This window comes from Miscanthus floridulus, chromosome 8 (genome assembly GCF_019320115.1).
Source record: "Miscanthus floridulus cultivar M001 chromosome 8, ASM1932011v1, whole genome shotgun sequence".
Lineage (NCBI taxonomy): Eukaryota > Viridiplantae > Streptophyta > Magnoliopsida > Poales > Poaceae > Miscanthus > Miscanthus floridulus.
Genome location: NC_089587.1, coordinates 164,282,771 through 164,308,021, shown reverse-complemented (window position 1 = coordinate 164,308,021; position 25,251 = coordinate 164,282,771). Strand labels below are relative to the sequence as shown.

Here is a 25,251-nt window from a genome sequence, read left to right as displayed (position 1 = left end):
AGGTCGTCTTCACCAGCAACTCACTGCCCACCAGGTGCTCGCCGTCAACACCGACCAGATAACGCCATACGTCACCGACCAGACGTTATGTCTAAAGCTAAGTCACGCTTTAATATTTCCTAAATATTCTCCAATCTCTGTATATCGCCATGATGTTTCTCCAAACTGTTTTCTCCATATTTGCTCTCCAAACAATTTTCTGATCCCCCGAACAGTCAGGTTGATGCTTGGACGCCTCCAGAGATGACCCTGTCTCTGGCTCCTCCCTACACATGCGCGAACGTCTGCCCTCTGCGTTATGGGTGGTCGGCAGCGGCTCCTTGGTGACGCATGTTCCTCCTACATGTGCACGAGCTCCGCGCTCAATGTTATGGACTATGGGCTAGCTAGGGCTGGAGACTCAGCTACACACTAACTGGTCGGGCAGTTTATATTAAATATAAATACATCTTCGCCCCAACTGATCGCCGAGCTACATACGCTATTTTTTCTCCGGAGTTCATATATTTTTACATCATGTACTACCCGTTCTACATGTTTGTATTGCAGGATCATCGTCCAGGTGATCGGATCACCTGGTGCTCGGGCTTCTCCACCGATCAATTGGTCAGACCGCTTGGTTCATGGACTCCGTCGCTGACCAGTTGATTGGACTGTTCGCCGGTCGTTTCTACTCAATGCTCACTTCGTCGCCGACCAACTGACCAGACTGTTCGTCGCTCGTGTTTCATCGCCAGCTACGCCGGTTACTCCTCGGCGCTTGGATTCTTCGTGCTCGAGGACTAAGTGGGCACACTTCACCGCACGGACGTCGCTAGCTACGCAGGGGACTCCTCGGTGCTCGGACATCGCCAGCAACGTCGAGGACTCCTCTATGCTCGGACATCGCCAGCAATGCCGGGGACTCCTCGCTCCTCGGTGCGCGGACATCACCAGCGATGTCGGGGACTCCTCGCTCCTCGGTGCTCGGCGCCAGCGACATCGGGGACTCCTTGCTCCTTGGTGCTCGATCATCACCAGCGATGCCGGGGACTCCTCGCTCCTCGGTGCTCGGTCATCACCAGCGACGTCGGGGACTCCTCGCTCCTCGGTGCTCGGACATCGCCAGCGACATCGGGACTCCACGCTCCTCGGTGCTCAGACATCGCTAGCGACGCTAGGGGCTCCACGCTCCTCGGTGCTCGGTCATCGCCAGCGATGTCGGGGACTCATCGGTGCTCGGACATCGCTAGCTACGCTGGGAACTCCTCGGTGCTCGGACATTGCCAGCTACGTCGGGGACTCCTCGACGCTCGGACATCGCCCTTGGTGGACGGATCTTGCTACGCCTCATCGGTGTGCTATCATGCTGCTCCAAGCTATTCGAATCAGGGTGCTGATCTTGGGCAGCACATCTGGGGTCTTGATACGCGCATGTTGGATGACGTCGGCAAAGCTTTCAGACTTCTTTTTCTTTGACCCTGCTACAAGATTTATTCTTCATCTTCCAGCAGGCTCGGGGACTAAGTGGGCACACTTCACCTTGCGGTGAATGTGCTTGTTCTCATCTCGTGGCTATGCCCGGGGACTGGCTACCTGCTCGGCTGGTCCTCTACTTTCTGACCCTGGCACCACGTGACTACGTCACCTACTGTCAGGCTCGGGGACTAGCTGTGGGGGTATGGCCCCCAGTATCCACAAGACAAGACATGGGCGCGCACCATCAGAGGTGGCCCGGCCCACAAGATCAAGGCGTGCACGGCGCTGCTCGACGTGCACCGCAAGCTATTGTATAGTACCAAATAGGATACTTTCCTTGTAACCCTACCTCTCCAGAGTATATAAGGAGAGGCAGGGGTCCCCTAGTGGACAGATCTATACATCTCAATGCAATACATCAGAACACAGGATGTAGGTATTACGTCATACTGACGGTTGAACATGTCTAAATCTTGTGTCTTGGTGCTTGTATTACCATCTCGCTCACCTCTACGATAAATCTACCATCGTGGGATACCCCTCGGTGGACTACCGAGCATCTTTTGTCGACAGTAGTGACTTAGCCTCTTGTGTGAATTAGAGATTATAGCAATTAGAATTATGGATAGGAGGCTTACATTTTTAGTAGGCTAGCGCAACACTCGCTTCGCCGTTTAATTGAATAACCACTTGGCTTAAGTGTTGTTGTAAAAAATTTTAATAGGCTATTCACCCCCTCTAGCCATTAGGACCTTTCACGCACAGCGCCGCCGCCCTCTACCCACACCACGCCGCTCCCTCCACGCCGCCACCGCCGAGGAGGCCACCACCACCGAGGAGATGAGTTGGTTGAGGAGATGAGTTCCTCTTCACCAGTGGTGACGGCGGCGGGGAAGCACATTGCACACAGGTGGGTAACGACGCGTTGTCGGTATGCATTGCTTCCTGCGGCCGCGGACGCACCGGCACGGGGGAAGGATGGCAAGGCGGAGGTGATAGCTAAGTGCTAAACATGGATGCGGATGCCATGTCCTGAAATGTAGGTTGCAGGACGGCGAAGATCTTGCACGCGGACCTGAAGTGTAGGCTCGAGAAGGCCGCCGGTGCCGCCTAGAAACGCGCAAGGCCGCCGCTCTTCCGCATGCTAGATCTGGTCGACATCGTGCTACATCAAACCATGCACAACCGCCAAACCATGTCTCCCAGTATTGACGCAAGCAACGAATTAGACCACTAAGAGGGCGTCGCTTCTAAAATTTATGTCACATAAAATGTTTAGATACTAATAAGGAACATTAAATATGGATTAATTATAAAACCAATTACATAGATGAAGACTAATTTGCGAGACGAATTTTTTAAGCCTAATTAATCCGTCATTAGCACATGTTACTGTAGCACCACGTTGTCAAAACATGGACTAATTAGGCTTAAAAGATTCGTCTTGTAAATTAGTCGCAAGTTGTATAATTAGTTTTGTAATTAGTCTACATTTAATACTCAATGCATGTGTCCAAACATTTAATGTGACATGAATTTTAGGTGCCGCAGAAACCAAACGGCCCCTATGGGCTTCCCAACGCTACAGGATGGCGTGCTGTCCCATTGTCCAGCTCAACAGTGATGTTCCATGTCACCCCAACTGATAGCCCCGCAGTCGGTCAGAGAAGCTTGCAGAAGCCATCGTCTTCACCTGACAAAAGAACCAGGCATCAACGGGAGACCGCGTTGTAGAGCTGAGACGCATGCTAGGGAGCGCCGAGGACTGCAGCTTTTTCAGAAAAATGTCTGTTTTTGCCCGTGCAACAAGGGTGTGTTTAGTTTGCGAAATAAAAATTTTTTTAGATGTCATATCGGATGTTTCGGAGATGTCGGATACTAATAAAAAAACTAATTACATAGCTCGTCTGGAAACTGCGAGACGAATTTATTAATCCTAATTAATCCATCATTAGCGCATATTAGTACTGTAGCACTTATGGCTAATCATGGACTAATTAGTCTTAAAACATTCGTCTCGCGATTTCCAACCAAACTGTGCAATTAGTTTTTTTTTCCGTCTATATTTAATACTCCATGCATGTGCCGCAAGATTCGATATAATAGTTTGGGGTGAAAATTTTTGGGAACTAAACCCGGCCTAAAGCAATAGAGGGAGTGGGGGAGTAATAGCTTGCACTGTGAATTTTAGTGGCTCTAGAAATTTGTGCCCATGTGGACCGATCTTTATGGTTGAAGCCAACAAAATTGTTGCCCTGCATTGAAGAAGCCCTAAGACTATCTTCAACCGTCCAAACCCAAATACAACACCCATTCTAAGAATTAGGTCACAAACAGTGATTGGGTTACCCGCCCAAAATTTGCAATCTCCAACAACGAACCCAGCGTGGTGTCCGCAGCTCCCTTCTGGTGGTCATCGTGTGTCCAAACTCCAATCCCCTCCCTCCCAATCTCCTCCGCCTCCGCTCCCTTCTGCTCACCCACATGATGGCGCCGAAGGCGCGAGGTGTGGCGGCGCCGGTGTACAGGGACGCATCGGCGTCGGTGGAGCGCAGGTGCGGGACCTGCTAGGCCGCATGACGCTGCGTGAGAAGGCGGCACAGATGGCCCAGATCGAGCGCACCGCCGCGACGCCGCGCGCCCTCACGGACCTCGAGGCCGGCAGCGTCCTCAACGCTGGGGGAAGCAAGCCCCGCGACCGAGCCTCCCCCGCCGACTGGGCCGCCGTGGTCGACGGCATGCAGCGCCTCGCTCTCTCGTCCCACCTCAGCGTCCCCATCTAGCGTGGCGGCGCGCCCGGCTGGGCCTCGGCGGCGGCTAGCCCCCTCCTCGCCCCTCTCCTCCTCCGGCCGTGCGTCTCTCTCTCTCTCTCCACCACCACGGGCGCAAGATTTTTGCGTCGTCTCTCCTCGACGACGCTTTTTTGCGTTCTTGCCGGCGTCGGACCCAAAATGGGTTCTTTGTATGGGGCTTCCGTTGGAGCGTGATTTCGATATGCAAAAGTACTGTGCAACACCGATTTTGCGTTTGGGTCTTCTCATTGGAGACAGTCTAAGCCGTCGAAGTTGGAGCAAGCCCGAGCCGCCAATGAGCCAGAGCACGACGGGGTCCTTCACCAGGTCCCGCTTCGACCGACTCCACCAGGTAGTAGAATAGGTTACACCCACACTGCTCGTCCACAGTGGCGGACACAGGATAATGGACATTCTTCTATTGATTTAAACCCATCTCTTGATTTAAACCTGAGCCAGTTTTAAGCTCACCCAAGTCTAATGCTTCTAACACTCGTTGTGCTTGAGCTTTCGAAGCATTTGTGCCTTTTTACAAGAATTCCCAATAACAGTCAATAAATATCTAAGTTGCTCAAAGAACCAAACATAATAAGCATTTTCTTTAGCGACTGCCACAAGAGTTAACTGAAGTTGATAGGCAAAGCGGTGAACATAGTAAGCAGAAGGACACTCATCCATAATCAATTTCTTTAGGCCATTTACATGACCCTTCGTGTTACTAGCTCCATATGGGGGCGGGCGGTGGCGCAACGCACGGGGCATGCCGAGCTGGGAGAGGAGTGGGTAGGAGAATTGGAGATTGGAGATGTCCCCAGTAGCTAGGGTTAGGCACTCTGATGGAATGGGCCTCTAAATTCTGGGATATTAGGCCATGTCGGCATTTTATCAGATGGCAGGAGCCCATTAGGCCCAAAAAATATACGTGGGTTGAGAAGATTTGACCCAGCTGTCTATATACATGTATAATATGCATAGGTATATGAATTTCTTTTGTTTGAAAATTTTGGGTATTCAACTGAATACCCATGAACCATGTGGGGCCCGCCCCACGCATCCGACGCCGCGGAAACCGCACGACACGGGGCAGATGTTAGCTGCAGCAAGGCGTACACAGCGCGCGGCGTGATGGCGCGGGCGGAGGCCACCCGGCGCAGTGCTTCGACGGGAGGGCGCCGTCGAATCCCGGGACGCGGCATGGCATACGCACCCCGGTAAGCGAGAAAGACGGCCAAGACGGCGAGAACAACGGCCGGTGAAGTAGAGGAGCGGCACTGATGTGGGGCTAGCCACTAACATGTGGGGCCTCATGGGTTTCACGTTGATTCAGCTTGCCGAGTAAGCTAAAACTGGACATAGTACTGCCTAGGATCTCCGACGATGATCCAGTTTTATATAAAATTAAAAGGTATGTTGTATATGATATTTTGGTTTAGCAACGAACATGAGACTTGGCGACAAATTAAATAACTCATTCCAAACCAGCCATTTCGATTGGTGACCCATGTAAGTTCGAGGTGTGCATATAGGTATAAAAAATAATTTTTATGTAAATATCTCTCTAAATGATGTTTTAGAGAGTAAATTATAAAAAACTCTTCAATATGCTCTAATAAATCGTACAAGAACTTTAGGCTTGATTAATTTTTATTTTTGTATCAGTAGGCCCACATAGCCTCATCGAACGTTAGACCGACGTAAATAATTGTATATACATTTGTTGGTTTATATACGCTTTTATATAAAAAGTTGAAGCTGATAAAATTGTTTTGAAAATTGTAGATGAGAATGTCGCTGTCCCTTTTTTTTTGGCAAAATTTATGTTTTTTTATGCTCATTTGCCTTTTGAACCCCGTCGCCCTCCCAACTCTTTCCGTAGCTGATTGACTGCAAACCCCCATTGTTCCGCACCACGGAAGACGAAGCGCAGCAGCGCACGCACGCCCCGAAAAAGGCAGAAGAAACGCGGTGCCTCGAGCCATCAGATGCCCCACCCCACCGTGTTGAGCTAGGAGTCGGACGGCGCTGGGAGTCGCCGAGTCGGGCATGGCATCCATAGCCATACATCTATCTCCTCGCGGAGCCTGGGGCGGGGCGGTCACCACCATGCCCAATCCTATCGCACCAAGGACGACTCCGCCTCGTGCTCCTCCTAGTCTTCCTACCCACCCCACCCCCCCACGCTCCCCTTTTCTTCCACGGTCCCCAATCCCTAGCGCTCCCCCTCTCCTCCGCTGCCGCCCGCCGGCTCTCTGCCCCCGCCGCGTCCGGAGATGCAGGTCGCCCGCCGCCGTTACCGCTGGGTGAAGGAGTGGTGAGTTGACCGCTTGCCCGTCCGATGGCTCTGACAGTCCCCCTCCTCCCCTCGTTAGCCCCGCTCTTCGATTTCCATCTGACCTGTTGTCTCGTCAGGGTCCCGCAAGATCTGGTCGTCGCCGGAGGCCCCTGCACGCTCTACAAGTGGGTGCGAGGTACGCTGCGCCCGCTGATTGCTTGCTGCTGCTGAGCCTTTTATTCTGTGACTGTACTGTCATGTCATAGTCATGTTTTGCACTGAGAACTGCCCTCTCTGGTGCTTTTCACCAGCGATTCATCCATATCCATGCGAATTCCCAATTACTTGAGAGGCCTGTACAAGACCGGTGGACCAAGCCAAGTCTTTTCATGTTTCTTGTACTGATTGCATCACATATTTCTAAATTGTAATACTTCTGGAGCGCACGGAAGGGATGATTGTTTAGTTCCACTCAAAAAAATTGAGATTTCAGTAGAGGCAATACATATATATGCTTGATTGCTTGTTAGTCTCCAAGTAAGAGTGGTAAGTTCAGTTGAAACTAGAGGAAAACTTAGTACATTCTATTTAGGGGTCTGCCACCAGCATACCAATGTGTTTTTTTGGATTGCTGACTCCTAACTGGTTTGGACAATGTAACCCAACTTACTCTCCCCATTCTAAATTATAAGATGTTTTGGCTTTTATAGATACATTGCTTTTACTATGTATCTAGACATAATGTATAGCTAATTGCATAACAAAGGTTATGTATCTAGAAAAGATAAAACGTCTTAAAATTTAGAACGGATGGAGTATTTATGAAGAGTATAAAGTTCTCACCCAATTTGCCGACAAATACACACAAGAAGGCGGAATTCTTTGTTGGATATTCCGATTGTTTTATTACTGTTAATAACTATGAAGTAGTTGAATTCTTTCTTATTCCTTCAGCTTAATATTTTCATTCTTCTGTTAATATTATTACTCTATTTATTTATAGAGGATAGACTGGCCGCTTTGAAGGCTAAGGACAAGGAGCAGGGGGCAGAGTCTGCAACGCCTGAACTGAACTCTGAGGTTCTCTTTCTATGCAGCTACGAAGGATGTGGGAAAACATTTTTTGATGCAGGGGCTCTTAGGAAGCATGCTCATGTTCATGGGGAGAGGCAATATATCTGTCACTACGAGAACTGTGGCAAGGTACTGTTTATCATTCCTGCTCACATCCCAGACTCCCAGAGAGTAATCTTCAGTCTGCAAAGGCATGGTTCTATTTCAGTTGCTTGACTATTTTTTTTTTCTGATAAATCTGATTTTGCAGAAATTTTTAGATAGCTCTAAGTTGAAAAGGCATTTTCTTATCCATACAGGAGAAAAGAATTTTGTGTGCCCACATGAAGGTTGTGGAAAGGTAATCACACTGGCCCTCCGTTGTGCTTGCTATTCATTTCCTGACTGTAGTTTCTTCTAATCATAGGCAATTTGTACTTTTCTCTTTTCTAGCATGTTACTAGAAATACTTAGTTATGAAGTAGAAATTTGTACTGTACATAGAGATGTTTGATGCTTGATTTCTTTTTCACATTTGAGTCGACGAGTGCGAAGGGTAAGGAAGCTAGTCGAACCAACTAGGATCCGTTTAGGTAGTTGGAATGTAGGGTCGCTTACAGGTAAGTTAAGAGAATTAGTTGATACCGCGACTAGGAGGCGTGTAAATATATTATGCGTTCAAGAGACTAAATGGAAGGGTAAGAAGACGAAGGAGGTGGACAATACATGTTTCAAGCTTTGGTACACAGGGACAGTAGTGAATAGAAATGGAGTAGCAGTTTTGATTGATAAGAGCCTCAAGAATGGTGTGGTGGGAGTGAGAAAGCAAGGAGATATGATTATCTTAGTCAAGCTTGTTGTTGATGATATGGTCTTGAACGTAATTAGTGCGTATGCCCCCCAAGTAGGCTCGACGAGAGTGCTAAGAGACAGTTCTAAGAAGACTTAGATGGCTTGATTAGAGCTGTACCTAGTAGTGAGAAGCTTTTTATAGGAGGAGATCTTAATGGGCATGTAGGTACTACAAGCGCAGGTTTCGAGGCAGTTCATGAAGGTTTTGGGTATGGTAGTAGGAATCAGGAGGGGGAGGAAGTTATAGACTTCGCGGTAGCTTTTGACCTGATGATAGCCAACACTTTCTTTACAAAGAGAGAATCTCATCTAGTGACCTTCAGGAGCGGACAACACTCTAGCTAGATTGATTTTGTCCTTGCAAGAAGAAAGGACAAACGAGCATGCTTGGGTTGCAAGGTGATACCAGGGAAGTGTGTTGTTTTTCAACATAAGATTTTGGTTGCAGACTTTCATTTTCAGGTGCGTGCCCGTAGGGATAAACAAGCTAAGATTGAAAGAACAAAGTGATGGAAACTGAAAGGGGAGACGTCAGAGGTATTTTCAGGGAAAGGGTTATCAAAGAGGGCTCTTAGAAGAAAGAAGAGGACATAAACAACATGTGGGAGAAGATGACAACCAACATTCGGAAGATGGCCTCAGAGGTGTGTAGAGTAACCAAAGGAAGTGGAGGCGAGGCTAAAGATACTTGGTGGTGGAACGAGAAAGTCTAAAGGGCTATTAAGGAGAAGAAAGAATGCTATAGGCGCTTGTACCATGACATGAGTGTGGACAACATAGAGAAGTACAAGGTGGCAAAGAAGACTGCAAAACAAGCTGTAAGTGTGGCAAAGGGTAGAGCGTACGAGGATCTTTACCAACATTTGAGTACGAAGGAAGGAGAGAATGACATTTATAGGATGGTTAGGGCTCGTGAGAGAAAGACAAGGGACTTCAACCAAGTTAAGTGCATTAAGGATGAAAGTGAGCATCTCTTGGTGAAGGAGGATGAGATCTGACATCGATGACAAGAGTATTTTGATAAATTGTTCAATGGGAGAATATGGACACAACCTTTCAGTTGGATGACTCTTTTGATGACACCAATAGGCGCTTTGTGCGGAGAATTCAAGAATCTGATGTCAGAGCGGCGTTGAAAAGGATGAAAGAAGGTAAGGTGATGGGACCGGATGGCATCCTAATCGAGGTGTGGAGATGCCTCGGGGACATAGCTATAGTATGGCTAACCAAGCGGTTCAACCATATTTTTCAATCGAACAAGATGCCTGATGAGTGGAGGATAAGTATATTGGTACCGATCTACAAGAATAAAGGGGATATTCAAAGTTGTACTAATTACCGGGGAATTAAGTTGATGAGCCATACTATGAAGCTATGGGAGAGAGTTATCGAGCATCGCTTGAGAGCAATAACGCGGGTCTCTATGAACCAATTTGGTTTCATACCTGGAAGGTCAACCATGGAAGTCATTTTTTTAATAAGACAAGTTATGAAGTGGTATAGGGAGAAGAAGAAGGACCTACACATGGTTTATATTGACTTAGAGAAGGCTTATGATAAAATATCAAGGAATGTTATGTGATGGGCTTTGGACAAACATAAAATCCCAACGAAGTACGTCGGGCTCATTAAGGACATGTACAACAATGTTGTGACTAGAGTTCGAATAAGTGACGGAGACACGGATGACTTTCCGATTATGATAGGACTACATCAAGGGTCAGTTTTGAGCCTTTATTTGTTTGCCTTAGTGATGGATGAGGTCACAAGGGACATACAAGGGGGACATCCCTTGGTGTATGCTTTTCGCGAATGATGTAGTGCTAGTTGATGAAAGCCGGACATGAGTGAATCAGAAACTGGAGTTATGGCGGGAGACTTTGGAGTCAAAAGGTTTTAGACTCAGTAGAACTAAAACTGAGTATATGAGATGTGACTTCGGCACTACTACTCAGGAGGAGGAAGATATTAGTTTGGAAGGTCAAGTAGTGCCTAGGAAGGATACCTTTCGATATTTAGGATCAATGCTACAGAGAGACGGGGATATTAATGAAGATGTTAGCCATAGAATCAAAGCAGGGTGGATGAAGTGGCGGCAAGCATCTGGTGTCCTATGTGACAAAAGGGTACCACAGAAGCTAAAAGGCAAGTTTTATAGGATGACGATTAGACCTGTTATGTTGTATGGTGCAGAATGTTGGCCTACGAAAAGACGACATGTTCAACAGATAAGTGTCGCGGAAATACGTATGTTGCGTTGGATTTGCGGTCATACAATAAAAGATCGAGTTCGGAACGATGATGTACGTGATAGATTAGGGGTATAGCACCAATTGAAGAAAAGCTTGTCCAACACCGGTTGAGATGGTTTGGACATGTCCAACGGAGACCTCCAGAGGCACCGGTGCGTAGTGGAATCCTAAGCCAGGATAGTAACGTAAAGAGAGGCAGAGGAAGACCGAAGTTGACTTGGGTAGAGGCAATAAAATGAGACTTGAAATGATATAATATACCAAAAGACTTAGCCTTAGATAGGAGTGCTTGGAAGACAGCTATTCACGTGAACCTTGATTGCTTCTGTTGGGTTTCCACTCTAGCCTACCCTAACTTTTTTGTGACTTAAAGGCTTTGTTGTTGTTGTTGTTGTTGCTGCATGTTCTGTTATAAAGGTTTGATCTTTTAATTTTGTTCCATTTGTTGCGTTAAGATTCAGTTGTGGTCCCCTTTTCATACTCCACAAAGTTTTTGATATACATACTAAAGAGAAAGTTAATGTTTAGACAATGGTTGTGCTCATAATAGTTGTTTTGCAACTACCGTGGAGTAGATACGTAGTGTTGTCCTTGTGCAGAACAGCCTAAAATACTTGAAAATGCTCTGTTGTTGTCGGGGTAAGGAAAAATCTCAAGCAGAGTGGTGCCAACAAGAGACTCTTTGTTGGTGGTATGGTATCTTTGCATGGCTCGTTAGAAGCTTTCTAGAATGCATGTGATATGCCATATTTCTAATTGGTGAAATAAATGCAGCTTTTGGCATTTGTTATTATTAGTTTTTATCTGCCAATATGTGTTATTAATATCATGTGCCTTGATTATTGCAGGCTTTTTCGTTGGATTTTAATTTAAAGGCACACATGAAAACACATTCTGCGGATAACTATCATGTGTGCCAGTACCCAGAATGTGGCCGAAGATTTACACAAGAATCAAAATTAAGAGCTCATATCAGGCAACAACATGAGAAAGTAAGATCTCTTACCAGTTACTGTGTGTGCATTTCTGCTTGTGAAATAATTTTGTAATGAGACAAATATAGGCTGTTGGCCTGCAGAATCCAGGTGCGTCCACAATGAACCAAAGTGCAATTGGAGATCCACACCAGCCCCCTAAGCCAGCAAAGGTATCAGCAACGCCTCCAGCTCCCTCAGCTGAGCGCCCTTACGTCTGCCCCTACGATGGTTGCGACAAGGCATACATCCACGAGTACAAGCTGAACCTCCATTTGAAAAAAGAACACCCCAACCACTACCAGGATGGTGGCCCACAAGGCGCTGCCTCTTCAAAGCGCAGCATCTCAAAGAGTTCCCACAGGAGCAAGCCAGACATCACCACTAGGATGCCACCGGCCAAGATCCCCAAGCACAAAGGAGGGTACGCAGCGCCGTCGCCAGCTGTGAACCTCCCTGAGGAGCAGCAGTGGCCGAGGAAAGTGATGTACGAGGATGACAGCGAGGAGACCGAGGAAGAGGCAGGCAACAATGTCGAGGATAGATGGAACTACAACAGAGCTGCTAGCAGCGACGACGAGGAAACCGAAGACGAAGAATGAGCTGCTAGCAGGCATTCTTTGTCTGTAGTTGTGCAATGTGCATATACCATAATTTTTAAACTTTGGGGGATTATAGCTTTTGCATACATGTACAATTTTAAAATAAGGCTGGCTTAGTAGGCAACAGAGGTTGTAGCTGGCCTGCTCCTTCTTAAGTAGACATGACATGAGTTGGGAAAAGATAATGGATCATTGTTCCGGTTCGCTTGTTTTTGTGTCTGTGCCTTTTGGTTTGTTATCACAAATGAGTTATCAGTTATCGTAGCCCTGATTGGTGGTTGGCAATCAATCTTGTCAGCCTTACATTTGTAATATGAGCATTCCATGTTTGCTTTGAGAATGTAATGTATCCACAGGTTTCAGAGTAAGGAAGTGTGCGAGAGTGTGTTCATGGATTTCAGAGTGAGCATGGATGCTGAACTTGTGAATAAGCAGAACGCGCCCCCGAGCTCTTTCATGAGTTGAGCGAGATCAGCGCGCCACACAATCTTGGTGACCATGGTCCATGGGCTCCCTGGTCCTATTGGTGCAGTAACTCCATGCCACCCAAGTTATACGTTGGGTCAGTGGAATAAGAGCATCGTGTGAAGACAAACAACGAGAGATTACCTATTCCATATGATCAAACAAAGAAACAAAACTACTTACAAAAAAAAGTTTAAGTAAAAAAAAATCAAAATATTACTATGATAAAAAAAAGCTAGCTATATGCGCTATTGCATAATTTGACCATCGGTATCTAGTATTTTTATATAGATTGATACATACGATTAACATTACGAAATTCATTACAAATCTAAGTGGAGTTATATTTTGTGACCCAGAAAGTAAGAGAAGAGATGTCACTAGGCGTCACCGATGATTGGCGCCTGGTGGTGCCCAACCTCGGACAAATCCGCCAGATCAGGTTCATGTGGACAAGAGATCATCCTGAGATCGAAAGAATCGGAACTTCTCCGAGGCAGCTGCAGCACGAGATCATAAGGACAACGTTGCCTGCCACCGATGTTTTGCGCAGGGTCCATCCTCCTAGCACTAGAATGGAAGTTGCGTAGGCAGCCACCTGCCCTACTTGATTATGTGTCTAGCTATACACAAGTCTTACGGTCGTCTTTGGCATGTTGATTGACCACTGTTTAAGGTAGTTCACCTGATTTCCTGCTTATACCTGCTATGTGTTATCTTTAGTGGTGAACTTATTCCTTAAAACTGCTTAAAACTGATCCAAATGTTTAAACATCACACTTTGTATCATAAGATCAGTTTGAGCATTTGCTAGCACACGGATCTATTGCTTTACTCATAGGACAACACCACTTAGAGCATCTTTTCATTCTGGTTGCTATACCCCTGAAGCTCCTATATTTTCTGCATCCCTTGCATACATAACATATTTTCAGGGGGAGTTGTAGTTTTGGGAGGCTTGCTGCTGAGTGCGTGTATCAACAAGGAGAAGAATTAGATATACACAAAGAATCCACCTTAAGGGGAAAGCACCCTACGAGGAAAACTTGCTGAGAGTGCATTCATTTGTGAGAGTTTGCATTTGTCCAGGGAGAGTTGCATATTTGAGCTGCTTTTGCTAGTTGTGTTGAGCCTTTGCCTCTTCCGGAGGGACTAGCAGTGTTTCAGGAGTTTTCGAAGTTGCTCTGATTTCTTGCTAGTGGTGTTGAGCCCTTTCTGCCTCTTCTTGAGGACTAGGTATTTTTGCTTGGTTGCGTCGAGCCATTGCCCATGTCTTTGGGGATCAAGCTTTGCTCATTTCAAATAACCTCATTTTGGCTTTTCACTGGCTTTTGGTCATTGGAGCGAGTTCTCTGTTTTTCTTTTCTTTTTTTTTGTGTTTGGTGTTGACAATGGACTCATCAGGGGGAGATTGCAAACACATGGTTGATATGTGCCTATGTGGCTCGAGTTGTGATGAGTGATTGTCAATTAGAGTAGCGTCTTGGGTTGAGTTGTTGAACTAACTGAGGCATGAGTTGGGTTGTGAAACATGTCTCTTGGCTTATGGTGTGCAGGCGTGGAGTTCAGAGGCGATGGTTGACGGCGAAGGTGAAGGTCAGGCGGGTTCATGGCGATGGACTGGAGCGATGAAGAACGGACGCCGGGCTTGGACCGAGGGACCGGAGAACCTGGAGGACCGATCATGGTGGTTGACACCTGAGGCACCAATGAGTGCAAGTGTACATGGAGGACTGGACCATGTTGACCGGGTCAAGATGGCGGTCGAGCTAGTCAAGCGGAGGCACTGGAGGACTTGGCGATCGGGCGGTCGAGGACGACGGTGACACGTGTCGAGATCGTGGGGCGAGCATATCCACGAGCGGTTTGGTGGTTTGGGCCTCAAAACCACTGGCAGGACGGTTTCCGAGTTTTGGCCTCAAAACCCGAGTGCGGTTCCGGCGGGAATTGGGGGTGACACGTGGCATCATCGTGAAGGTTACGAAGCAAATATGTGAAGTGAGCGTTTTGGGGGGAGTGGTCCCACATCTGTCTGACAAGCACAGGTGTCGTCCTCTCGACCAACCTATACTGGTCCCGACCGACACGAGGCCCCTAGGAGAGTGCCAGGCGCACCTCCTCTCCAGGATCTTTTTAATGGTTGAGTGACATATAACAATCCAATTATCAAACAATCACGTGAATTCATTTATCGTACACAAAAGTTACATTTAATTTCAAAACCGTCGTAATCATTATGATTCGAACACAGAGTTGATGAAGTTACAACTTATTAAATTAACTCATTCTATGGTTGATCTTTTCTAAGCACTCATGCACAAAACATCAGAGTTAACTTACAGCTCACGTTGGAATTGCCCATTCCAGAGTCTACTATTCTTCAGCTTATTGAGCTCGGCTCAATTGTCATCGAGCCGAAGTACCTACAAATAACTTAATGACAGCACCATGAGTACATTTCGTACTCATATGAGACTTAATTCCAACATATAAATACTTGGTGGATCCAAGAGAGAATTATCAGGCATTTATACATTTACAGAAAAGCATGGCGTTTATTAAAGAATGACGTGCTCATGACTCATAATTAAATTAAGTAGCAATTACAAGTTCTTGACAAGGAGTAATGAGTAACCTAATTAAGGTGATTAGCATTATAAATCATCTCATAACAAGTATCATCGACGAACACTACAATGGGTCTAGAAGTAGGAACAATCGAATGTTCCATCCCGAGAGACATCAAGCTTTCAAATAAACTCTGCAGAGGTGTACAACTATATCCACACGGAGAACAGGATGAACCACAATACTCGTGTCCGAGTAAGAGTTGCCTCACATCTCCAACCTTTCCCTAATCCGACCAAGACTGTCCACGAAAGGGTGTTGATAGGTTCCCAGGTAATGGCTCATTCCATCTACCCAGCACCACCTTCATGCCAGTTTCACGGATAGCCCGGTTGCAATTAGTTACTTGGCTTGTCACCCCCATATGCGACATGTGGTCTGTACGGGTGGTTACTCGGACTCACTATCCCAATGAACGGTCCTTAATTATTCCACGAGCTATGTCACTTGAGATCCAACACTCATAGTGACCTTACCCCTCGTATGAGTAGAGATTTCCAAAATTGATCATCAAATTAAGATATTAAGTTGGAGTGGGTCCTTAGTCAAATTGAGCAAATAGGTAAGTTGTCACCCTAGTGAGTTTTGATAATTAAATTAGCCTGGTGAAGCCTCCTACACGCGCGAGAGTGAGTTTCCTTCTCACACCCGACTTCTAACGAATATAAGGAACTAAGCATTAAATGAATCCCAACCCATTGGTTAAGTGAAGGCTAGGGTTACTTAGGTGAGTACATCTAATTTAGTGGAACAATTTTAATTATTGATCATTTTCAAATGAAATGCATAACTCTTAATGAGACAAGTAGTAAGTAACCAAAATAGGGTTCATAGTAGTGGGGTGCTTGCCTAATATGTCATCTCGATGACTAAGGATGACGATGATGACTTATACATGGTCCTCACAAGCTAACCGAACCTGAAAGAGAGGATACAAGGATTGGAGATAGCCACATGATCCGATAAGGAGATAAAGGTAGAGATTGCGATTTGGAACTTGGGAAGAGACATCTAACTAGACCATACTATTGCACTAATTGTTACCTAGTGTGGTTAAGGTTTGTTGACCTCATGAGTATTGTTCTAAACAACACAACATCTTCTGTCATTTGGCGGACACTCCGCTATAAGTGGCGGACACTCCGCTGAATTGATTCCCGAGACTAACTGGCTCTATTTTAGTTTTGGAAAGGTTGACGGACTTTCCGTCATAGATGACAGACACTCCGTGATTTGCGGATTGTTCCATGGAACACTCTGTTGGTTCGGGACTTGGTTTTTCCTGGTGAACAGTTCTTGACGGACACTCCATGCCAGTTGATGGACTCTCCGATAAGAACTGGGAGCTCTCGGGTTCTCTGGAAATCTATTCTTATAAATTGGCGGACTCTTCGTGAGTTACCACGGACACTTCGCTGGAAACTGGTTGCTACGGGTTTTCAAGGAACTAATTTTATAATTTGGTGGATCCTCCGCTATGCTCTCCGAACACTCTGCCACTTTACTCTGAGAGGGTGTAAAGGTTCTGGTTGTAGGATTTGGTTAAGTTTTGGGATTATAGGACTCTCCGTGGGTTTGACGGACACTCCATCAAACTGTCGATAGAACCTAAGTTCCATGACTCTTCGAGTGAGGTTTGGTGATTCGAACCTAGATGTAGGAATAGGTGTTTCATGCATGTGCAAGATTGTCGGTATAGAAAGTGACCAACTAGTAAATATTTGTAGTTTTGCTGTACATTGTGATCGAAGGTGGCCCAACACTCAATGACACAGGGTTTATACTGGTTCAGGCAATGTGCCCTACGTCCAATTTGAGTCGGTCAGTGACTTTATTCCTGAGCCCAGGTGCTCGAAGTTTGCAGTGGGGTTACAAACGAGAAGGAGAAAGATGGGGTGTACAAGAGGTCCAGTCGGCTTTGGTCGGAAGGGCCAAGAGCGACAGGAGCTATGCTATGAGCTAAGTGTTCAAGCGTGTGCTTGAGGTCCGAACCCGGCGGTTCTGTGGTTGTGAGCTAGTGAACTTGATCGATGTTTTTTTTAACTAAAAGGGGCTCTCCCTTACGTTGGAGGGAGCGCATCCCCTTTTATAGATAAAGGGGATGGCTTTACAAGTGAGAGGGTGAGGGTACGTATGCTACTGAGCTTTGTTGCCCATGCCGACGGGTACAAGATAATGGTAGGCGCCCACAACACTGTTGATGTCACTATAGAATTCCAGATGCATGTGGGAGGTTGCGTTGCCTTCTTCAGGAATGGCAGGTGTCGGTACCTACAAATACTATTGATGCCTAGAGGCATGTGAGGAGTTTCACTATGTTCACCCGGTATGGTAAATCCCGACGCCCACAACACTATCGATGCCTAGAGGCATGTGGGGGGCCTTACCGTATGAGAGTTAATGGCGCCCACAATACTATAGAGGGAAATGTCGGCGCCTACAATACTGTTTGTGTCAGGGTGGTTGCAGAGTACTGTTCCTGCAGGCGTACAGGGTATGGTCCCTGGTATTGTGGTTTGACTTGTGCGCCCTGGCTTGCTTTCTCTGTTTGTCCCCTGGTCCTTTTTGAGCGGGCGTCCTCGGTCAGATGGCCCAGTCAACTCTGGTCGCGCCAGTTGGAGAAGAGCGGTGAGCAGGGTTTCTATGAACCCCGATTGGCGATGCGGGGTCAGAGTCGGAATTAGTGCTTGGGCCAGGCCTTTCGATCGGAGAGGCCGTCTGGAGGCGGCTGGAGTCCAAAGTGAGCGCTCCGGTCGGAGAGGTGGGCAGAAGTAGTCGACGAGCGGGCGTTGTTCCTCTTCGGCCAGACCTTCTGGTCGGTGACTGGACCGCCCTTTCGGCCTGTTGTTTTGGATACTTGGACCGGCCCATGAGTTATGTGATGTCTGCTTGGGCCGAGCCTTGGCGTGGAAGCCAGTCCTCGAGGGACCCCGGGTTTATAAACCTGATAGGAGCCCCCGGGCGATTCGGGCAGAATCGTCCGGGGGATTTTTATCTTGACGGCGGGTGCGCGCGAGCACACCCCACGGGTGTAGCCCCCGAGCCCCCGGGCGGTTCGGGCAGAACCGTCTGGGGGGTTTTCTGTGTTGTTAGTGGGCGAGGTTTTAGTTTTGTCGGCGGGTGCGCGCGAGCGCACCCACGGGTGTAGCCCCCGAGCCCTCGGGCGGTTCGGGCAGAACTGTCTGGGGGGTGTTTGGTAGCGGGTGTGTGCACGCGTTTTTTAGTTGGGACAGAGTTTGTTTAACCAAGGCGTCATTATGCAGCCGAGGCATTTAGTTGTTTGGGGATCGGATGAGACAGGGCTCGTGGATCCTAGCATCGATGCGTGCCGTGGGATCAGGCGAGGCAATTAGTTCATTAGTTTTAGGCGAGGCGACAAGGCGGTGCTCGCGGACACCGGCCTCGGTGCAGCCCACGCAGCCGAGGCAGTTAGTTTGTTAGTTTTGGGATCAGGCGAGGCGACAAGGCAGTGCTCGCAGATCCTAATGGGCCGAGATCGGGGTCATAGACCCAGGTAGTTTTTGGAGCGCAGTCGGAGCGTAGCCGGATGGGGCGAGATCGGGGTCGTAGACCTAGGCGTTTGGAGCGCAGTCGGAGCATAACTGGATGGGGCAAGATCGGGGTCACAGACCTAGGTGTTTTTGGAGCGCAGTCGGAGCGTAGCCGGATGGGGCGAGATAGGGGTCGTAGACCCAAATGTTTTTGGAGCGCAGTCTGAGCGTAGCCGGATGGGGCGAGATCGGGGTTGCAGACCTAGGTGTTTGGAGCGCAGTCAGAAGGGGCAAGTTTAGGTTTGCAGACCCTGGCTTTTTGTGTCTTGAGCCCCCGAGCCTTGCTGGGCCTTAGTAGGGGTCGGTGTGAGTTGTGTGCGTTACCCTATCCTCGGTTCCTCACAACCGGAGGGGCTGAGTTTTGTCGCTTGTCCTGATCGCTCGGGCTCAAGTGATGCGCTCGGTGAGTTCACTAACAGATATGATCGAGCAGAATCCGGGTCCGTCGTTCGTGACGGGGTCGGCATAGCTCTCTTTGTGACATTCCACCGCTCCTTTACCTACAACCCGGTAGATGTCTGGGTCGTTCCGGAGACCGACCCGGGTGGCCTAACGGCCTCCCCTCAATGGAGATTCTGTGCGCTTGGCGAGAGGTTCAGGATCGAATGAGAAGGTTGAGATGACCCGGTCTGCCAGACTGGGTGAGGGCCGCACGGGGCTCATCTACGTTTTTCTCCCCTGGCTCTGGTGTTGCTCATGTCGAATGAGGCAACTACCATTTCATGATGCAACACGGAGCGTTGTGGTGCATTTCGCTGCATGTGCGATGCTTAGTTCCTGAGCCCCCGGGCAATTCAGGGCCCGAATCGTCCGGGAGGCACGGGCGTATGGAATGAATGTGCGTATGGATGTATGAAATGATTATAAAGAAAATAGAGGGGGTTGGTAGTGTTCACCTTGATGACTTGAGTGATGGGGTTCGGAGAGCTTCAGTCGGAAACATCCGACCAGGACCCATGCTCGTCGTTCGTGACGGAGTCGGCATGGCCTACATGGGGCGTCCCTTCGCTTCCTACCTGTGTCTCGATGTGTCTTTCTGAGCCGTTTGATCGACTTAGGAAGCCCGATGGTCTCTCCCGGTGGAGATCTCGTTTTGGTTTTTTCCAAGCCTGTCTGGGGATGCGGAGAGCTACCTGCGTGTGGTGACGCTTCGGTTTTCGTGCCCGGTCGTGCGATAGTGGTGGGCCATACCCAGGCCACGTTTCGTCTCGTCAGGCTATCGTGGGCGATGCTAGATTAATCTGTGAGGCCTTCTTCGGGATGGAGCCATGTGTGGATTTTCTCCTATGGATCTTCATCGGACGAGCTTTGTCAGAGGGGAAGTTGCTCAGGATCGTGCCGGTGGAGGGTTCCGTGCCTATAGCTGCTCAGGTTGGCTAGTTCATAAAGTTTGATGAGATCTCTTCTAGCCATGGTGGCCATACCTCAGTAGCAGTGCCCCTACCTAGGAGCTGCCTCGACTATGTAAGAAGGTCAGGAGCTCCATGCTCTTCTACTGAGGTACCCGTTGCGCTTGCCGAAGTCAAGGGAGCGGAGCTGGGCGGGGCACCAGTGGTTGTCGTTATGTCCGGCGTCATGTGACGTGGTTTCTCCTTTGGCGTTCAGGCGATGTCGTCGAGATGCCGCAATAGTATTTGTAGTAGTAGAAAATGTAATAGTTTGAGTTTGTGGGTGAGTCCCTATGTGAACAGTTTTTTTGTATCAATGAATACATCAGTACTGCTTTTGTAACAGAACCACGATATCGGTTCCTTGTTTTTATCCTAGCATAACTTTCATTTTTATTCTTTTCTCTCTCTCACCTGCCCGTTAGTTTCATAGGCTACAGCTGTTAAGAGCCTGGGCATGGCCCGTGGGCTTGGCTGCTTGTAACCGTAGGTCATGGCGGGGTGCGTTCAGTTGGGAGTAAGAACAGAGTCACGTAGGGCAATCAAAGGAATGGAATGTGCTTCCGTTCGGGGACGAAGTTGTTTATCGTGTGATAGTAAAAAGAAAGAGAGGTAATATTCAATATTGTACCCTTATGGAGCCCCCGAGCGACCCGGGCTAAAAGTGTTTGGGCTAGGGCGCTCTTATAGGAGCATGTGTTAACTGAAAAGCGGTTAGACCAAATTTAGGGGAAAAACGACGTAGCTGTTCGATGTTCCAAGTGTTGGTGAGAACATTTCTGTTGTTATTCTCTAGTCAGTAGGTGCCTGGTTGAATTACTTCGATCACCGTATAGGGCCCTTCCCATGGTGGAGAGAGCTTGTGTTTTTCCTTTGTTGATTGGGTCCTCCGAAGTATGAAATCGCTGACTTTGAGTATCCTCCCTCTAATCTTCCTTTCGTGGTACCTACGGAGGGTCTGTTGGTAGCAAGCGGAGCGGATGACGGTCGTCTCATGGGCCTCTTTGAGCAGGTCGACTGCGTCTTGTTGAGCCTCCATGGCTCGGTCATGGTCGAAAGCCTTCACTCTTGGGTCGCCGTGGTCGAGGTTGGAGGACAATACTGCCTCGGCTCCATAGGCTAGGAAGAAGGGTGTGAATCCTATGGATCGGTTTGGGGTCGTTCTTAGGCTCTAGAGGATCGTTGGGACCTCTGCAACCCATCGCCCGGCGTACTTGTTGAGTCGATCGAAGATGCGTGACTTAAGTCCTTGGAGGACCATGCCATTGGCATGTTTGACCTGACCATTAGTTCGTGGATGTCCGACCGAAGCCCTATCGATCCTGATGCCAAATCCATCGTTGAAGTCTAGGAACTTCTTTTCGGTGAAGTTAGTCCCGTGGTCAGTGATGATACAGTTAGGAACGCCGAACCGGTAGATGATGTCGAGGAAGAATTTGACTGCCTCCTCCGAGTAGATGTTGGTGATGGGCTTGGCCTCTATCCACTTGGTGAACTTGTTGACTGCTACGAGTAGGTGAGTGAAACTGGCTGGGCCCTTTTTGAGGGGTCCCACCATGTCGAGGCCCCAGACCACGAATGGCCAGGTGATGGGGATGGTTTGGAGCTCTTGTGCTGGCAAATGGGTTTGCCGAGCGTAGAACTGGCATCCTTCACACCTGCGGATGACCTCCTCTGCATCTCAAAGCACGGTGGGCCAGTAAAAACCTTGGCGAAAGGCTTTTCTGACCAGCGACCTTGGGGCCGCGTGATGCCCACAAATCTCGGCATGGACCTCGAGGAGGAGCTACCTCCCCTGGTTGGTAGGGATACACTACATGAGTACCCCTGATAGACTCGTTTGTAGAGCTCATCACTGAGCGCGACAAAGGTCTTGGCGCGTCGAGCAATCCATCAGGCTTCAGTCCTTTTGGGTGGGAGAAACTCCTCGAGGAGGTAGGCGAGCAGCGGTACCCGCCAGTTGGTTTGATCGAGTGCCAACACGGCGACATTCGTGAGTGACGTCGTCATAGAGGTACTGGGATCGGAGCCCCCGAGCGTCGGCTGGGCATCGGGGTGTGTCTGGATCAGACTTTCTAGGATGTGGGTGGATGGCTCATGGACGTCGTTAATGAAGACCCCGCTCGGGGATGGATCCCGCCTGGCGGCCAATTTTGCAAGGAAATCAACGGTTTCGTTGTCCCTTCGAGGGACGTGATGTAGCTCGATCCCCTGGAATTTGTCCTCGAGCTTGCGCACCTCTTAGCAGTATGCTGTCATGAGGGGGCTTTTGTAGGAGGACTCCTTCATGACCTGATCAACGACTAGTTCCAAGTCGCCGCGAACATAGAGTCGCGTAGCACCAAGCTCAATGGCGATGCGTAGTCCGTTGATAAGGGCCTCGTATTCCGCAGCGTTGTTTGAAGCTAAAAAGTGGAGGCGGATGGCATAGCGGAGCCTACTCCCGTCCAGGGAGATCAGAACCACTCTAGCCCTCGAGCTGGGTGCCATTATGGACCTGTCGAAGTACATTGGCTAGTACTCATGGGTGACGTCCGGGGTCGGTAGCTGGACCTCCGTCCATTCAGCAACAAAATCTACGAGAGCCTAAGACTTAATAGCGGTACGAGGGGTATACCTGATGTCATGGCTCATGAGTTTGAGTGCCCACTTGGAGATTCGCCCCGCGGCATCACGGTTGCGGATGATGTCTCCGAGTGGGTATGAAGTGACGACCGCAACTTCATGGTCGGTGAAGTAGTGTAGGAGCTTCCTGGTCGCCATTAGCACGGCGTATAGGAGTTTCTACACCTAGGGGTACCGGACCTTGGGGTCGGTAAGTACCTCTCCAATGAAGTATACGGGTCGCTGTACCTTAAGCTGGTGTCCCGGCTCCTCCCTTTCGACGACCAGGGCGGCACTCACCACATGGTTGCTTGCCACGACGTAAAGGAGGAGGGGTTCTCCCTGTTCGGGAGTGATGAGGATTGGGGCTGACATCAGGGACGTTTTGAGGCTTTCAAGAGCCTGCTGGGCTTCCTCAGTCCAGACGAAGGCATCCATCCTTTTGAGGAGCTTGTAGAGTGGCATCCCCCGTTCGCCGAGCCGGGAGATGAAGCGGCTCAGGGTAGCTGGACAGCTGGTGAGCCTTTGTACGCCCTTGACGTTGTGTATGGGGCCCATGTTGGAGATGTCCATGATCTTTTTGGGGTTGGCCTCAATGCCGTGCTCGGACATGATGTATCCAAGCAGCTTCCCCTTCGGAACCCCGAAAACACATTTTTTGGGATTCAGCTTGATGTTGAATCTTTAGGGGTTCGCGAATGTCGATGCCAAGTTTGCGATCAGGTCGCAAGCTTGAGCTATTTTGACCACTATGTCATCAACATAGACAGCGATTGTTGGTTTCAGCCGCTCGGCTTGATTAGGCTAATCGAGCGGGTCGATTAAGCATTGGTGCATGCACCTTTGGTAGGTGGCGCCAACGTTCTTCAAGCCGAAAGGCATGGTCACGTAGCAGTACGAACCATACGGGGTGATGAACAAGGTTGTGAGCTGATCGGATTCTTTCATCGTGATCTGGTGATAGCTTGAGTAGGCATCCAGAAAGGAGAGGATCTCGCAACCCGAGGTGGAGTCGACTATTTAGTCTATGTGCGGCAAAGGAAAGTGATCCTTTGGACACGCTTTGTTGAGTCCAGTATAATCAACGCACATTCTCCACTTCCCGGTCTTCTTTTTTACAAGAACGGGATTGGCAAGCTAGTCAGAGTGGAATACCTCTCTAATGAATCCGGCTGCCAGGAGTTTAGTAATCTCTTCGCCTATGGCCCTGGCGATGCAGGCGCTGCTTGGTGGGCTTCGAGCCTAAGATAAGGCGCAGTGTGTGCTCGGCAACCTCCCGCGGTATGCTCGGCATGTCAGAAGGCTGCCATGTGAAGACATCGTGATTGTCGCGCAGGAAGTCGACGAGCTCGCATTCCTATTTGGCCGGGAGCTAGGTCCCGATCCAAACCGTCTTGGTTGGGTTGGTGGGGTCAATTTCCACCGCCTTGGTTTCCTCGAGCGAACGGAAGGCAGCCGAGGAGGGTGGTTTGTTGCAGTCTGGGACTACCGGGGCCGACGATTGCCCGAGCTGCGGGAGCTCGGACGAGTTGACGACTATAGTGGTGAGCTCGTAGTGCTCGTGGTCGCACACGAAGGCGTGCGAAAAGGTGCTACTCATGGTGATGACGCCGTTTGGTCCTGGCATCTTCAGCTTGAGGTAGGTGTAGTTGGGGATTGCCATGAATCTTGCGCAGCATGGCCGCCCCAAGATGGTGTGGTAGGACCCTAGAAAGTCCACCACCTCGAAGGTGAGGACCTCCGAGCGGAAGTTGGCCCGGCTACTGAACATGACGGGTAGATCGATCTGTCCGAGCGGGTATGCCTGTGCTCTTGGGATTACCCCATGGAAGGGGGAGCCCTCCAAGTGAAGCTTCGATCGAGGGATGCGCATGGCATCGAGGGTGTCGATGTATAGGATGTTGAGGCCGCTGCCTCCGTCCATCAGCACCTTAGTAAGGCGCTTCTTGTGGATGATGGGGTCGACGACAAGCGGGTAGCATCCCGGTCTCGCGATGTGGGAGGGATGGTCCCTCTGATCGAAGGTGATCGGAGATTCTAACCAGCTGAGGAAGGAGGGGATGGTCGTCTCGGCGGCGCATGCCTCTCTATAGCAAACCTTGTGCTGTCGCTTGGACCAGATGGCGTCGGATCCATCGAAGATCATGATGCATTTGTCAGCATTGGGGAAACCATCTCTGTCCTTGCCTGCCGTGCCTCCTTTCTTGGTTGCCGCCTCTTTGCCGTCTCCCTCCTTTGGCCCACCGGCCTATTGGAGGAAACATTTGAGGAGCTCATGGTCCTTGTAGAGGTGTTTGATGGGGTAGGCGTGGTTGGTGCACGGACTGTCCATGAGTTTGTTGAAGTGGTCAGGCAGCCCC

At 49.0% G+C, this 25,251-nt stretch overlaps 1 protein-coding gene across 2 annotated transcripts; it reads left to right on the top strand.

Annotated features, from left to right (window-relative positions):
* Window positions 1-6,140: 6,140 nt before the first annotated feature.
* On the top strand, window positions 6,141-12,462 carry LOC136477474 (zinc finger transcription factor YY1-like). 2 transcript variants are annotated; one of them, XM_066475647.1, is made up of 6 exons: window positions 6,141-6,561; window positions 6,660-6,718; window positions 7,526-7,725; window positions 7,847-7,936; window positions 11,528-11,671; window positions 11,758-12,462. In XM_066475647.1, the coding sequence occupies exons 1-6, from the start codon at window positions 6,521-6,523 to the stop codon at window positions 12,253-12,255; spliced, it is 1,032 nt and encodes a 343-aa protein (XP_066331744.1). In that variant the 5' UTR covers window positions 6,141-6,520; the 3' UTR covers window positions 12,256-12,462. The 2 variants fall into 2 exon arrangements, with proteins under 2 accessions (XP_066331744.1, XP_066331743.1); XM_066475646.1 differs by having other exon boundaries at window positions 11,743-12,462.
* The last annotated feature ends 12,789 nt before the right edge of the window (window positions 12,463-25,251 follow it).

Coding starts and splice junctions, on each gene's coding strand:
- LOC136477474 (XM_066475646.1), top strand. CDS start 6,521: ATGCAGGTCGCCCGCCGCCGTTACCGCTGGGTGAAGGAGTG. Junction 6,562..6,659: donor TACCGCTGGGTGAAGGAGTG/GTGAGTTGACCG, acceptor TTGTCTCGTCAG/GGTCCCGCAAGATCTGGTCG. Junction 7,937..11,527: donor CACATGAAGGTTGTGGAAAG/GTAATCACACTG, acceptor TGATTATTGCAG/GCTTTTTCGTTGGATTTTAA.